At 39.1% G+C, this 16,427-nt stretch overlaps 1 protein-coding gene across 1 annotated transcript in view; it reads left to right on the top strand.

Moving 5' to 3' along the window:
• The first annotated feature begins 7,064 nt into the window (after nt 1-7,064).
• Nucleotides 7,065-16,427, top strand: part of BCKDHB (branched chain keto acid dehydrogenase E1 subunit beta) — a 105,098-nt gene continuing 95,735 nt past the window's right edge. The window contains exons 1-3 of the mRNA XM_041412376.1: nt 7,065-7,218; nt 9,685-9,762; nt 12,320-12,388. Of these exons, the coding sequence (XP_041268310.1) occupies nt 7,083-7,218; nt 9,685-9,762; nt 12,320-12,388 (283 nt within the window). The 5' untranslated portion in view covers nt 7,065-7,082. The remainder of the gene's footprint in view (nt 7,219-9,684; nt 9,763-12,319; nt 12,389-16,427) is intronic.

Genomic DNA, 16,427 nt, shown 5'->3' with positions numbered 1-16,427 from the left:
CATGTGTTTTTTTGTGAATAATGGATTTCCGTCTCTTGGCAGTCACTGACATGTTAAAACTGCATTGAGCTGAATTTCTCTGCATATCAGACTAATCAATAACAAATCAACAAAATATCTCTCTTGTGCTTCTCTTCCTTTCAGGTGTTAGCTTATCAAATGGGAATGACAAACTGCAGCTGTATAATATTTTCTGGAATTGTTATTTATTTGGCACTAGATTATCACTTAAACAAATGGAAAAATATGCTTTGGGTCTTTCCAGTTAAGCATGTGTGACAATATCAGTGGCACAGTTCATACCAATAGCACTTGATGAGTTTGAGGGAAAAGAATAAATCTTTTAGGGGATACTCTTGCAAGGGATTTAATTCCACATCTCTGGGAAATGCTGAGCATAGATTTCCTTATCTCCTACAGAGTCACTAGTAGTGCAATTAACTACCCATACATCAATCATTGAGTGAGTTATCAAGCAGACAAGTCTTGCCCTGTGATTCCTGCCACCTACCCTCTCACCAGTGACATCAATTGCAACTCTAAAATCAGCAGCCAGCTAGATTTAGAGACATAAAAGTTGCTAGCAGTATAAATTCACTATCTTTTTACTTGCAGCCCTCTGTCTGTCAGCCTGGGTGTCTTAGCCTTGTCAGTTCAATCCTTTTATGCCTATGCTATGGAAAAGGTACCTATTTATAGCTGGACCCAGACAAAAGCGTAGCCTTTACAACCAAGGCTCTCAAAAATTAATAAACTTTCTTGCCTTCCACCAATGCTTACTGAATTAGACTGGCCGAGGGGTTTCTTCCAGCAGAAGATTTAGCCTGACCAGAAGCAGAAAGTACACAACAGTGCTGATGTTTAATTTTTAAAGGAACTCCCAGTGGAATGAGTTTGCCTTGTTGTTTTTTTCTCTTTTTTTTTTTTTTTTTCCTTATTTCATAAAAGGATTGCACAAAAATGAAATCTGAAGCAGTTTTGATGAAAGCAGTGAGCCCTGTTGGTAAGTCATTTAATAATTAGCTAAACAAAGCTCTTGACAGTTCACAGTAGGAAATCTGATTCAAAAAGGGTGGAGACAATGATCTGATAGATCTGTATTTCAACATATGTATTTCATCAAGTAAATCTTTACTGTTTCCTGCCACCTAATGGTATACATAAAAAATTACAAACCAGTAAGATAATTCTCAATTTATACTATTTCGAATAGATATTGATATATTTAATACACTCTATATTAAAATTAAAAAATACACCTAGATATTTTTTGCTGGGATGAAGAGAATTGATTGGGTAAAGGAAAAGAGAAGTAATAATAAATACCACAATAAATACCACAGCTACTTTATTTAAAGACAGTTGCAAGTGGGTGACTGCAGTGGTGCAGAATGCAGTGCCACACTGAAAGCAGCATTAGAATCTGAATGTGAACCAATACCTGAAACCTAGTCTAGGAAAAACCACCTAGAACATTCTGTAACTGCACAGATGGTCAAACTAAAAGGAAGAGACATGTAGAAGGAAAAAATCCCTTGCAGTTTGGAATAAATTTAGGCAAACTGAGTATGTTTGGCTGAGTATGGTGTTTGGCTGTTATAAAATTAGTGGCACAGGTATCCCTAAAGTGTGATCTAATTATGGGTACCTTTGATTATTTACACTCTGAATACAGTTCTCTTCAATCTTCTCATGCTTGACAGCAATGAAACATGGATTTGGATACTGCACTGACTTATGCAATACTGCTTCTCTGGCTAGTGATACTAGTTCAACAAATGGCCGGGTGATGCACAAAAGTTGATGCCTCCACATGTAAAAGTTTGGCATATTTTACAGTTATATGGCTGCAGTAGGACTTGTGCACTGGCTGGTAGCACACACATTTGGTATGTTTAATTTCAGAAATTACTATTAACATTCTGGGGAGAGATTTGTTACTTTTGTAACTGATCACAGCTCCCACTCTGATAGCAGCTGAAAGCCAGACTGTGGCAAGGTGAACATTGCCTCAAACACTTATTTAAACCTCTTGAATGTGTTGCTTGGTACATGGTTATCTCTAGAGCAGCACCAGCCAGCAGCAGACAGAAAACTGTGGAAACCTGTTGGGAACTCATGGGATACAAATGTGACTTCTTTAAATCACATGACCATTACTTAAAGCCATCTCTGTATATTTGTTTTTTGAATACTACTTATAATGTCAGCAATATGTATATATATATATGTATATATATACACATATATATGTATAAACATATATACATACACACAAATACATTCAATATACCTGAAGAATCCATCACTCCACATATTTCTGAATCTGATTAAGATTTATGATTTGAAGAGTGGAAGTGATGAGAATCCAGTATGTTCTCAGGTAAATTGTTCCTACATTTAACTATCCCAAGGATAAAAACGTGATCCCTATTCCTCGCACAAACTGGATTTAATTATTACTTTTTTGGCATTAGAATTGTGAACTGTTGAGTATCAGAAATCATTTCCCTGTACAGGCATTTCTAGATTAAGTTAGTAGAAAATAGAGTTAAATATGCTCTGCGGTTTCAAGGCAATTAAAACTGATTGAATTAAAGAGAGTGGGATTCTCATCCTGTAATTATGAAACACTGAAATGCTGTATAAAGAAAGCTGAATAATGTCTCTATAGAGAGACACTGCAGTTTCTAGCCTTGATTCACTTAATGTTATGAATTTCTCCTGTAATTTTAAATAGGACTGTCTTCAACTTAAGAGTGCAGTATTTAAAAATCTAAAAAGCAATTGGTGATGAAACCTGCAGTTACTATTCTAGACTGAGTGGGAAGCACTGTCTTACCACAGAGGTGGTCATATGGCAGAAGTAATTGGATGATTTCTGACCTTAATGAAAATGAGTGCAAAACCACGCCATTAAAGATTCTTTTCATTTTTATTTTCCTGCTCTTTGCCAGACTACAACTTGTCTGGTTCCAGATAGATTGCCCTGACCTGCTTTTTATCAAAGTGTAAAATAATAATTTCTCTGCTAACCTGCAAAAGGGTTTCTGGCATTTATGCTACCTAAGATGAAACCATTTATTTCTAAATCCTGTTGATCAAAACCATTACTGCTCTGGTCTTGTTCAGTTTGTCTTACTCATACTTAGGGGTAAGACAACCTTTTCCATTTATTTCTAAATCCTGTTGATCAAAACCATTACTGCTCTGGTCTTGTTCATACTCATACTTAGGGGTAAGACAACCCTTTCTGTTCCCACATTTAATCTGTACAGGACTGACAATAAAACCAGTCAGGCCAAATGGTACAACTTTTCTTTTTCACGTATCCAAGAAAGAAATGACTGTCCCTAATCAACAAAAAACCCCATTTGTCTGAGAGAAGAGGGATGGGAGAAAACAGCTCCAAAGTATCAGCACAGAAAAAGGACAAAGCAGACAATAATTAGGGTAGAAGGAAGACAGAAGACAGCAAACAAAGCATGAAAACAGCTGTAACACCACGACCTTATATCAGCGTGACAAGAGCACTTACTAGCAGCTCCTCTAAGAGGGGATGAAACAGCTAATCAGCTGTTGGGGTGGAAACATGCAACAAAATTCCTTCCACAAACCACAGAGCAGGGAGGAAAACAGCAACACTATAATGTCAGACAGAAGTGACAAGAAAACAACCATGCTTGAAGGAATGCAACAGAAATCGCCTGGATGCTTTATCATCTACAAAAATGTAATTTAAAGTAACACCTACTAGGAAACGCGACAAGTGTAAGGTTCAGTTGCAAGCTATGTAAAAATTTTGAGAGATTTTGAAACAGAATAGTAGACTTGGAGCCATATGTTTATGTCCAAATCCAATATTGCAGTTTGCTCCCAGTTAGATCCATGTCAATCAGAGGCAACAACATGGACTTCAAAGTAGTTACATCTGATTGATGCTGGCGTAAATACGGGCATAATCTGGTCTGGGTCAGTAGAGTCTGCAATCATCATCAGATCCTTATTAATTGCTTTGCATGATTATTCACAAATAATAGTAATCCCTGCCAGAGTTTTTTAATGGTTGTCAACAATACTAAGGATGTGCAAAATGACTAATACACACAGATGGGGAATGCAGTGGATTTCAGCTCTTAATGTCTGCTGTACAGATTTAACAGAAGTGGTCCTAAGTGACTGAACATCTTCCAAAAGAGAAAAATGTCTTCAAAATGTAATTAAAGTTGCTGGAATATCATAACATATACCAGCAACAACATGGATATAATTATTACCCCATCAGAGCTGGAAAGACATAAATGCTGGGGCTAAACTCCATTAAAATATTGTTCAGCCAATGTACATTTGGATAAACCTCTTTGATTGCCTTTTTTTTTTTTTTTTTTTTTTTTTTTTTTTTTTACCAGAGCAACTATCTAAGGCCATGTGGACAAGCCATCTTTTGTACTCAAAAGGCAACAACAATTTAGGTGTTAGTATATCTCCAGATACTTTTTTCTCTTTTCAGGTCTGACTTGCAGGTGAACATCTTACTGAAGATATTTCTTCTTTCCACCCTTCCATCATAAATGCTACAACTTTCTCTGTAAGATATTGGGTCACATGACCATTCTTTTCCTTTTCAAGTTCCATGTATCACCAGGTATAGGAGACAAGAGTCACAGCATGGTATCTACTAACTGTACATAAGCAGAATAAATCTTACAGTTTATAGTATGAGTTTAGCAATTCACAGTAACTGACATATTAGTAATAGACGACAGACTCACATGTAAAGTAATTCCTTTCTACACTATTGCTCTCCATTTTTAAGTTTTGCAGATCTTGCCACAATGATGTGAAATACAGCTAAATTCCTCCTACTCAGATACATTGCTTTCTGAAACACAAATATTTGAATAGTAAACTTGGATATTTTTAATATCTTACACTCTCAGCAATACATATTACATGATTATATATCATTTGATGGTTATGATGCTTTCAAGGTCCTAAACTTTTTCAAACATCAAACCTTGCCTTCAGCTGGAGTTGGAAGCAACCTCAACATTTGACATTTATACTCGTTGTTCATAGCAAAGATGGCTTTTCTATTGTTTGCTAAAATTCTCAAGCCCTTTAGAAACTTAAATAGTGCCTTGTTTCCCTGGAATATACTGGGATATCTTCAAACTTGTTTGATCCCATGATCAATCACTGAAAATTTGAGTGCTTTTTTAGCAGTCTCTAAGGATAAAAGGTATGTTAAAGAGCCAGTGGATTGTCTCCCCAGTTAGCAGAAGGATTAAGCCTTTTATTTTGCACAAATCTTAATGATTAAGAAATTCTAAATCAACACAATTTTTTTTTTTCACAAAATACATAATGAAACAAAGTCTTCAATGAAATGGAACTGTGGTCTTTACAGGAATATTCAGTAATGGCTTGGAACTCAGATAGAAAAAAATATCTAATCATAACAGTTATACATATTTTATGTTAGACATGAAATCTAACATTCCAGTGTTTAAACCAGGCCCTGTTGATATAGGGTTACATATGAGCTCTCTCATTTGAAAGACGTGATGCCATTTAGATATAATTATAATTTCTAGCCTTTTTCTTTGAGGCACAATATTGAGTTAGAGTTCTTAGAGCAAAGTAAAAATGCTAGCCAGAATGGCCGGTCTAACAGAAAATACCAAAACAGACAGGGAAGAACAACTCAGAGCTTGTCACATGCATTGGAGGCTGCATGAAAGGGCTTGATGAAGAGGCATGCACAGGGACAAGATGTGAAGCACTGACAAAAGGGGAAGTCGAAAAAGATTGATCTGGAGACGCCTGAAAGGCAGCAAGGATGGGTGTACAGAGGAAGAAATGGAGGCTGCAAAAGTAGACCAAGTAGATTCATCTGGATGATGGAAGGAATGTGAGGTCGTCACACTTTGATGAGGAGAACATTAGAAAGAATGTTTTTATAAAACTTGACAAAGAAAATATGTGCATATGAAAGATCATAATTTCAATAAAATAATGTAACAAAGGTCTGAGCAAGAGTGTTTGGAAAAAAAGATATTGGAAAAAATTAACTTAAAATAAACAGACTGAGAGCCAGGTTGGATGGGCAGTTGAGAGGGATTTTGAGAGGCAGAGTGGAACAGGTAATATCTGCAGGTCTATGAATTCTTTTTACCTTTCTGAGGCAGCTGCTGGGGTAGAATTTGAGGATTTCAGATATTTGTGAAGGAAGCCTAGAAGAAAGATGGAGAGTTTTATAAGGACATGTAGTGACAGGACAAGGGGGAATGGATTCAGACTGGAAGAGTATAGGTTTAGATTGGATATTAGGTAAATAATTCTCTACTGAAAGAATGGTGAAGCATTGGAACAGGTGGCCCACAGAAGCTGTGGATGACCCATCCCTGGAAGTGATCAAGGCCAGGTCGGATGGGCTCCGAGCATCCTTGCCTAGTGAAAGGTGTCCCTGCCACTGGCAAGTCTGTTGGAACCAGATCATCTCTAAGGTCCCTTCCAACCCAAACTAGTCTATGATTTGTCAGTTCTGCGGTGGTAACAAGGCAACCCCTGCAGTGGAAGAAAAGAGAAGAGTTTGAGGGGAGAAGTGAAGCCTTTGGTTTCAGCCGCGACTGGGACAGCACCAAGGCGAGGCCTCCCGTGCCTGTGCCTATGGCTGTGGCCATGGCTGTGCCTATGGCCGTGCCTGTGCCTATGGCTGAGGCCGTGGCTGTGCCTATGGTTGTGCCTGTGCCTATGGCTGTGGCAGTGGCTTGTGGCTCTCCCGGTCCCTGTAGCTGTGAGGGGGCACGGGAGCAGCGGGCTCCTGCCCTCAGGGCGCGCTCACGGCTGCCGCGTGCCGCGCGCGTACCCGAGCCCGAGCCCGAGCCCGTAGTCGCGCCCCCGCCCCCCAGGCCACGCCCCCCGCACGCTCGCAGCACACCACCCTCCCTCCCACTCCTCCACCCACCACGGAGCCGCTGCTGATTGGTCCGTGTCCCGGCGGCGCTGACCAATGGGAGGCCGGTCCGGGACCCCGCCTCTTTAGAACGCGCTGCCGGCGGAGGGCCGGCATCGCGGCGATGGCGGCGGCGGGGCGGGCGCTGCGCGCGGCGCTCCCCGCCGGGCTCTGGGGCCGCCTGGCCCCGCTGCCGGGCGCGCCCCGCCGGACCGCCGCGCACTTCTCTTTCCAGCCGGACCCGGCGCCCAGCGAGTACGGTGAGAGCGCGGCTGGCCGGGGTCCACCCCGCGGGCCGGCCTCATCCTCGCTCTGCCGCCGGGTCCGTCCTGTCGCCCCCCCCTTCTTGGCGGAGGCCGCCAACAACCGGGATGGGAGGGGGGCAGGCAGGACCCGCCGAGGGCCCGGTGGGGCGCTGCGAGTCGGGACCCGGGCGGCGGAGGCATCCGCACGGCCGCGTGACCCCGCTGTGTCCTCGGCGCTTCCAGCCGCGGGTTGTCCGCAGAATTCCTGGGCTGTGGGTGGGAAGGCCCCTGTAGGCCGCTGGCGGGGCGGACAGGCCCCCTCGGCGGTGGGGAGGCGAAGTGTTTCTGGCTGTCAGAGCCAGAGCTGCGGTAAATGGGCCCATGGTGTGCTCTCTAAGGCCATCCTCGGCCCCCGTCCTGTGCCAAAAGCTTCTAGCAGTAACTTCTCTTGACGTCTGTCCTGGTTTTTGTATGGCATGCTTAGGTCATGACTGTGATAATAAACCTATGATGAATAAAGACTCCATGCTGTCTGCTGAAAGGTTCGAGGTCATCCTCGTGGTCACATCATTGAGAGTAAACACAGATAACTTGGAAATGAGCAGCGCATTGACTTTTGCAGCGTTTGACTTTTATTTGAGATGTGTCCCTGCAAATGGCTGGTGCTGAGTTCTCCTGGAAGGAGCCTGCCAGCTGCAGAACAGCTGTTTCTGTCACATGAACTCACTGTCCTCTAGAAAACTTGTTACTTGGTTGGATGCCTTGGTGTTGCATCTCAATCATGAGCAACAGAAACAGTTTCCATTAGTGACAAAGATGTACAGACGACCAAAGTGCCACATGGTGAAACTTGGGGATGGCAGGTCCCTGCTTGAGAGCATGTAGAGAAGCTCTGGAGTGGTATGCCAGTTATTGCCATCAATTAGTAGAAAATTAATTCCCTGTGAGTGAAAATACCCTTTGAAATTCTGTAAAAAGCAGTGGAAGTGAAATAAAATTATGGCAATATTGATCCTGCTATTGTTGAGCTATTGCTTTTCCAACTTCACAGTTCAAATCTAAAAGGGACAATTAGTTCACCCTTTCCTCTGTAGGGCTTATACAAAGGCCTGTGTTATAAGCAAGAGAAGCAGGTTAGAACTATTGTGGTGAGAAGTTTCTGACAGTAGCTTAAGTAATAGCCATTTATTTATTTCAAATACTGGAAGGATGGTGTCTTGTAGAAAAGATAACCTAAGTACTAATGTGGATGACTAGGGAAAGAGAGAAACAGCTGCATTCCTGAGCTTTTCTTCTCTTGAATTTGTAAATTTTGTTCTTTAGGGCTTTTATATAACTTGAACAGTTCCTGTAACATTTTCTTTTCCAGATTTTCCTCTCCTTAAAGGGCCTTGTAAAGTATAACAAGTGAAGTTAGCAAGCACAGGAATGTGTAGGAATGCAGCTATTCAGCTACTCAGGTGTGCGTGACATGAGTCTAACAAAAAATACTAACTTCAATTAAAGATTTAGAAGAAAGGGAAGCTGAATGTTTGTTGAGAGGTACTATAACTACTGGGAAAAGAATGTAGTTCACCTTTCTGAGTTCTAACACCTGTTAGTTTGTGTGGGATCTTCATCTAATAATCTCATTTATTTATTTAGTTTTACACACTGTGTGTGTTGGTAGGTAGCATTCTCCTGGACTGTGGCTTCCAGTCATGACTGAAGAGGTTTTGCCAGTTAAAGAGCTACCAAATGTAGCCAAGCAATTTCTTACTTACTTGGTTTCTTTTAAGAATTACTGTATTTGCTTGGAGAGTATGGATTGGTCACAGTAGTGAGGGCTAGGCTACTGTTTTGGTCCATCTTTGCTTTCAGATCTCCTTGTTTTTCCCAAAAGTGCTGGAATGGAGAAGGGCATTCTGGTAGCCTTGGTTTAAATTAAACAGTTTGCTTTACTTTGGCACAAAGTTTCTTTCTTTGAAGCATGGATTTGAAGCTTCAGACACTTACTAACTGCAGTGCAGAGAGCAGGCCAGTGTCTAGAAAATTTCTGATAAAAAATAAATGTCTGTAAATGGGAAAGTCTGGAGCTTAAAAAAGTGTGATTAAAGAATGATAAAGTAAGGTTCAGTGAATTTTAGTAAGGGCGTTATCCCAGTCCTCAAAACAATAATATGTTGGTTTCCTCCTTTGAAAAGGAAGGCATTCTTCCCAGTGCTTGACTGAGCTTTGCAAAGCTGAATCTACTCTAGGCAAGAGAACAGTTTTTTGAAAAAAAAGTTGGAAGTGGAATTATAGTCCTTGGGAAGGCCAAGTATACAATGCTCAATCCTATCTGTCCCATAATTTAAGTTTATTCAACAAATGAATCTTGGGTATTCCTAACAGGGATCTTGTTTTTGATGGTTAAGCTTTTAGACATGTTTGCACCAGTGTTTTCTAATGTACTTTGTGTTTTGAACCAAATTAAATCGTGGAATGATCATTTTCACACAGGGGAAACTCAGAAGATGAATCTCTTCCAATCCATAACAAGTGCCTTGGACAATGCTTTAGCCAAAGATCCAACTGCAGGTACCTTGCACTTTTTAGTGTATTTTGCTTTATATGAATAATGTTTTGGTTTGCCTATCTATGTGCAATATTTAATGTATTTCTCATGGCCTGTAAAGTTTTCTAATAAGTTATTACTACACTTTGATCTCAAATCTTAAAAAATTGTTGCATTGACAGATTACTAATGGATTGTATGGTCTAAAATGCAGTTGTATCTTCTGTATTAGCTCTGTGTATTTCACTTGAAAGCGAGGACAGAAGATACATTATTTAACATGTTTAAAGTATTACTGATATGAGAATTGTCTTTGAGGGCAGCTTGAGTCCCACTAGTAGGAGTTTTAAAAATGTAAACATTAGTTTTACATTTCTTAAACTTTCTGTTCCCTAAAACTGGTATTTTTTCAGAAACCATATATTCCTCGCTCTGTACATTCTACTTTCTTCCCTGCCCTCCAAATTTAATCTATAGCTTTACTGTTTTCTGTTCATTGTTGTGCATAAGCAGTGTAAGATTTACTAGGCTTTTGTGGTCTGGATAACCCATGACTTGGAAGTATAGTGGGATTTGAAAGGCTTACCATAAACTATTGCACAAAACTATTTACTCCACTTTTAATTCTTATATATAACAGGAGGTCTTTTGCTTCTGTTGTCCTAACAAAGGCATGATGATGGCCAGATATCTGAAAGAGATGCTTCATGCCATGAACACAGCTGCTAAGGCTGCATCATCTTGTGTAATTTTGGGTTTTCTTTTTAGTTTGTTAGTAGCCCTTTTTGGCACTGTTTGAATCACTGCTCAACCTAAAGTTAATTGTTTTATCTTTTGGGACAAATTCCGTGTTATCTGTCCAGTACTATGCCTGTGTACATTCCCTCTCAATCTCAGCTGTTTGATATGCACCTCAATTAGATTAAACTTAGACAACTGAGGGTAAATTAGGGCCAAGAACAGATTTGATTACCATTTATGTAGAATCAGCCATATAAAAACAAGTAGAATGTTAGTCCATCATGAGCCTAGACTCATATATAATCTTGAGCCTTTAGAGAGCCAGTTGCTCTAGGATTCCAGTCTTGCTCCTCAGCTTTGCAGGGCTTAGTCTTTGTAAAGCCCTTTGCAAGACCATGTTGGAGTTCTACGGTCCAGATGCGAGTTCTCAGAATCACTGCACTTACTGAACTAATTAGGACTTTTCACAATGGAAAACATGTCCTTCATATGTTTTTAGTTGTATAGGAATTGAGCAATTGTTGTTTAAGTGTGGATATCCTCATACTTGTGTTGATGAGAATTAGAATGTCTCCAGGAAAATACATTTCAGTGGCTGAACTGAATGAGTAAATCCATTCAAGTTTGTGGATACCAGCATTAAACGGGAATCTTTTTTGTAGATGCCAGCTGGCTCTAAAGTAAGGAGCCATATGGTAACAAAAAGGACTTGCAAAGATTTTAAGAACATAAAACCCCACCCAAATTGTTAAAAATTAGAGAAGTGATTTAGGGACATAGTTCAATCATACACTCCATGAGTGCATTCCTTTTACATCTTTATAGAATTTATTTTTCTTTGTGGTGTCACTGATGTGATTAGCACAAGTATGCTAATCCCTTTTAGTGATTCCAATCAGAAATTTATTTTATTTAATTAAGAATAGTATTTGAAAGGCAAGAAGGTTAACTTATTATTTTGTGTCCTTTAGAATATGGAGAATATTGAAGAATTGTGGAATAATGACTGACCATGGTTCAGGCAAACAGCTATTGGTGGTATTGCTGCACATCTTACATGCTTAAAAATTTGAAATGGTCAATAGTTGTTTCTGTGAAACAGGCAACAAAACTGTTTTAAGAAAATTAGACATAACCATCCCCTAAATTAAAAGAAAAAAAACACAAACAGATTAGTTGATATGAAGCTAAGTTTTAAAGGCAAATACTTTTATTGATAAAAGTTTATTGACTACAAGAATAGTAGTGTTAAATACTGAGAAAACTGTCCTAGTTATTAAATAGTCATCTTTTCTGTAAAGGTGTTCCTTTGAAGTCACTCTTCAGGGGTCTGGCAAGTATGTTTGGAGGAGGCTTGACATTTCATATTGGATTGATATTTTGAAAAAAACTTGAGTTTGATGGTTTTCAAAACATTATATTTATTGAAACCTGTGGATGAAGAATGAAAATGGTTCCCATTGGAAGCAGAAGGCTTAATTTCAATGACTCATTTTGTGACTGAGTGTAATTGCTTTTTGGAATTTTACTCATTTAATTTTAGACACTGTGTTACTATAGGATATTTCAAAAAAGTAGATAGCTAATGAAAGCCTAACAGAATAACTGTCATGAATTCTGTTTTGAGACAGCTGTATTAGTGTTCTGATTTCTCATTAACCTTGGTTCTTCGTCTGTTATATGCATGAGAAATGCTTAGGTCTAGATAAGTCTTGAAATGAAAGGAAATGTTAGGAGTTACTTTTGTTAGTGTCTCATATAAAAGCCTTTGAAACACGATTGTTTAAAAGTAAGATGTGTTGGAGTAATGTTAGCCTCCCCTACTGTTCTTATTTGCAGTTGTATTTGGTGAAGATGTGGCCTTTGGTGGAGTCTTCAGATGTACAGTTGGCTTGCGAGACAAGTATGGTAAGTTTATGTAATTTATAAGTCTGACATCAGTTTCATATTAACATCTCTGCTCTTTTTTTTTTACCCATTTTGCTGTGAGAAGTGTTGTTACTGGAATGCTAAAAAACCGTAAAATCAATGTTTCATGTATGCAGGCTAATTAGTGTATAGCATTTTACAGGTCTAGGAAGCTGGTTGTGGAGACAGTAACATGATGCAGCTTTTAATTTGGCAATTGCTACTCCCCCAATGGGCTATTACAGAGAAGAAGAGGTTATAACATATTAAGTTTCAGCAGCTTACTTTCTTCAAGGCACAGAGATGATTTGGACCTTTTGCAGCAAGTGATTAAATCTACTCAACGATAATAAAGATGTGTTACAGCCATCTTGGAAAGCAAACGTACTCTTGGAGAGTAAACCCAAAAAAGGGAGAGGATGAAGACTATACTTCTAAAAAGTTTCAGAAACACAACCATATTTGTTGCCTTGCTTCTCTGCTTCAATTATTATGTAGATGTTCTCTTGCTCTCTAGTTTACATGTTAGTGTTTCAATAGTTTGGATTGAACTTCTGTTAGCCATGATCTTCAGTGCTGTTTGTTGAGACTGAGTAACATTTCTGTAACTGGTGTGATACATTGACTGTGTGTGCTGGACTCCATATGAAAACCAGGCCTCTGAGACAGCAACCGGTTGCTGGATACATGAACAAGAGAAGATGTTGTTTGGGAACTAAGTAACAGGAGCAGATGGTTGTGTAAGCAACTTTCTTGGCTTTTAGTGAACATCTCCAGTTTAAAAGACAGAGGGGACAAACTTTGTATTGTTAGGGTGGTTCTGTGAGGGTCTTTTGATGCGTTTTTTGATGTAAGGTGTCACGTAATATTGGAATGAAGAAAAGAGATGATTTAATCTTTGTAGTAGCATTTTATTGATAGCGTGTTCCAATGTGCCAGTGCTGTTCAAAGACTCTGTGACAACTCTGAGTGCCCTGACAGAGCACAGGGGGTCTGTTGAGGGAGTGCAAAGGACTGTTTACACTGCTCATCAGCATGATAACCAGCAGTCACAGCACATCAGCAGCCTAGCTAGAGTCAGGTTTATTTCGTGCATATTATAACAAAGATTTTTAATGAGATTTTTGAGGAAGCTATAGTGTGACTTCAGGAATATTTGGAAAGAACTCCTTTAAAATGTGAGAGGGAACATGGGAATTGTACTTATATGAAGTACAATTGTACTTATACGGGCATTGAGCAAAGACCAATGAAACGAGAATTGCCATTTGCTCAGAAAGGGTACTAACCTCCTCAGGGTGAATAAGAGGAAATACAAGTTTGAACAGGAAGAGAGTCTGAAGATAAGGTCCTGAATTTAGGACTCATTTACAGAATGGGAATTCAGTTTTGTAAGGCAGATAAGAGGACACTGGTAATTCAGCTTCTTTCTTCACTGATAGTGAAATTCAGTAGAAAACAGGCAGTGGCTGAGGAGGGAATGGCAAAGATGAACTGGAAAATGTACTGAAAATATAGTTATAATACTGAGGAGAAACAGAAAAGATGAAAGTGCAAAAAATTGAAAGAATACAGTGTTTTGAGGGGTGTGTCTGCCTATTGGTGCAGTCTCCGAGATTAAATAAATTCTAGATGGAATGCTTGTTTTATGAAAAGGCTACACTCCCTGTAAAATAAAGAGGAATTCCAGATGGAAGTGACAGCCAACCAACCTGATGAATCTTATGAGGAAGATTACATACACTTACTGACTCTTTCCCCACACCCCTCCTGAATTTACTGTCAAATTATAGTAGGTGATGCAAGTAATATAATGTGAGGTTGTTTCTATATGTTGATGTAAAATATGAAGGAATGGGGTTTTTTTCTTCTGTCCTGGAAGAGAGGCTGATTTTTGTTTCATTTGTTTAGTTTCTTTTTCCTTGTAGATAATTAAAATCACTAGGTGGCAGTCTACGCCTGTAAGTTGTTATTTTGATAAAAACTGATAGTTCATTTTAAAGCACTTTTATAGAGGGCAAGGTCTATAATCTAATATTATAGTAGGAAGAACTTAATATAGTAATACTCAGTAGTAGTATTATAGAGATGTTGGTTGGTGTCCAGAATGTTACTGAAGTCTCTGGGGAGCGACAGAAAAGAAATTTGCTTTTAGAATAAATTGGTCATTAAATATAAAAGCTGCTTATTTTTTTTTTCCAGTGGAGTGTTACAAACATAGCCAGAGGCCTGTACTAGTAAGTGAAGTGACTTTTTAAGGAAATAAATGCAACCTTTTGAGCAGATGAATTTTTAATGCGTTACCAGGAATTATGTTTAAAAATATTTAATTAAGGAATTGTATGTAAATAAGTCAGTGTGTGGAAGTTTAATTTTCATGATAGCATGACTAAAGATGGTATGTTTGTTCCTATGCATCTTATGTCAAGGTCTGAAATACATTATTCTAGTTTTCTGGTATTGAGTTGAATGTTTAAAATCTGTTGCTGTATAATTCTGAAAATTGGGAGACTTTCTGAAATATTTATGCAGAGTGCTCCTTTCAGATAAGGGAATTAAGTGTTGTACAGTTTTTTTTCCTTTGTCCCCTCTCTCTGGTCTGGTACCCTGGAAGTCATATTCATGGTTGTTTTTTTATCTCCTTCCCCGTCGCCCTCTGATGGGTTTTTGATTGTCACCGTTTTGCAGAAGTTACGTCTTCTAACCTCTAGAGTATCTTTATTGAAATAAGGAATGCCTGCTATTCCATAGTCCTGCTCTCTGGAGGTATTTCCTGTCCTTAGAACAGTGTGGTGTAAACTGCCTGCTGTGTTTTGATAGCCTAGGTAATGTGTGCAAACACTTTTTAATTTTTTTTTTTTATAAAGGGAAGTACATTATTTTTCCAGTCCTTCAGACAAAATGCTGTCCATTTGTCTTTGAGTCTGCAAATGGATTTGAAACAATGATCTTGGAATAGGAATATATGTCCTGTTGCTCTGCCTGAAGTGTAAAATAAGGTGGCAACATTTAAAGATTGGTATCATCCACATGACAGAAATATAGAGGAGATCAGAGGTAGGAATTAGATTATAGGAGGTAAAGAAATTGGGGGTAAAAACAAGGTAAAAATGGAGAAAGTGAACAGAAGTAAAGACTGAGAAACAAGAATAGCAAAAATAGTGATTGACAAGGGATGTAACCCAGAAGAATGCTAGGGCAGGTGTTTTTTGTGTAACACAAAAAAAAAAAAAAAAAAAAAGACCTCTCTATCCTACTGTGGCCAAGAAATGAAAATTACATAAACAGGGTAGTGAAGTGCATATATATATATATATTATACTTCCCTTGAATGTTCTTTCTGCCGTCCTCCAAACACCCACAGCTTGGGGGCTTCCTTATCTGTGAGTGCCTCTGTGGTGATTTGGCCTCTGTGGTGATTTTTCTTTGATACCATTCTGGCCTGCACTTGAAGGGAGAATCTAATGTGCATGAGGGTAAGGATCAGGAGCTTTTTGACTATTTCAGAGCTTGATATTTTGAGAATGTGGAAGAGAATCAGTCCTTGCTCAGAACTCTTGAGAGTCCAACAGAAGAAAGGTGAGTTTGGCAGGTCTTTCCCCATAGTAGTGCTTGAATAGGGGCTGACTTTTTTTGGGTGTATATGTTCACTTTTACAGGTGAAGTCTGCAAACCCTTTGAGGTTCTGCCCAATTCCCTATTGCACAGCAGCCTGCAATTCCTTGTCATGGAATGTCCTTCTGTTTGCCATCAAGGGAGTCTAGGTGACTGTATTTACAGGCCTGAATAGATTGTTTTCTAAGTTTTTGAGCTATTGAAAATTATTTTTGACTGAAAGAGTAGTGTAAATGAGTCTTTTACTTTTTGAGTAGGAAATTCCTGAATAATACCATTTTAATTCCCTTGCAACTGTTTTCAAATACAGGTAGAATGTGAATACTTTGAATGGGAGTTTTTATTTCGAAGATTCTCTCAGTTCCAGGAGGATGTCACTGTGGTATCTCCTCCTAGAAGCAAATGCTTGCCCAGGGTATAAGAG

This window comes from Onychostruthus taczanowskii, unplaced genomic scaffold (genome assembly GCF_017590055.1).
Source record: "Onychostruthus taczanowskii isolate IOZ18803 unplaced genomic scaffold, ASM1759005v1 scaffold39, whole genome shotgun sequence".
Taxonomy (NCBI): domain Eukaryota; kingdom Metazoa; phylum Chordata; class Aves; order Passeriformes; family Passeridae; genus Onychostruthus; species Onychostruthus taczanowskii.
The sequence above is the reverse complement of the archived record's forward strand: the minus strand, read 5'-3'. Positions and strand labels throughout refer to the sequence as shown.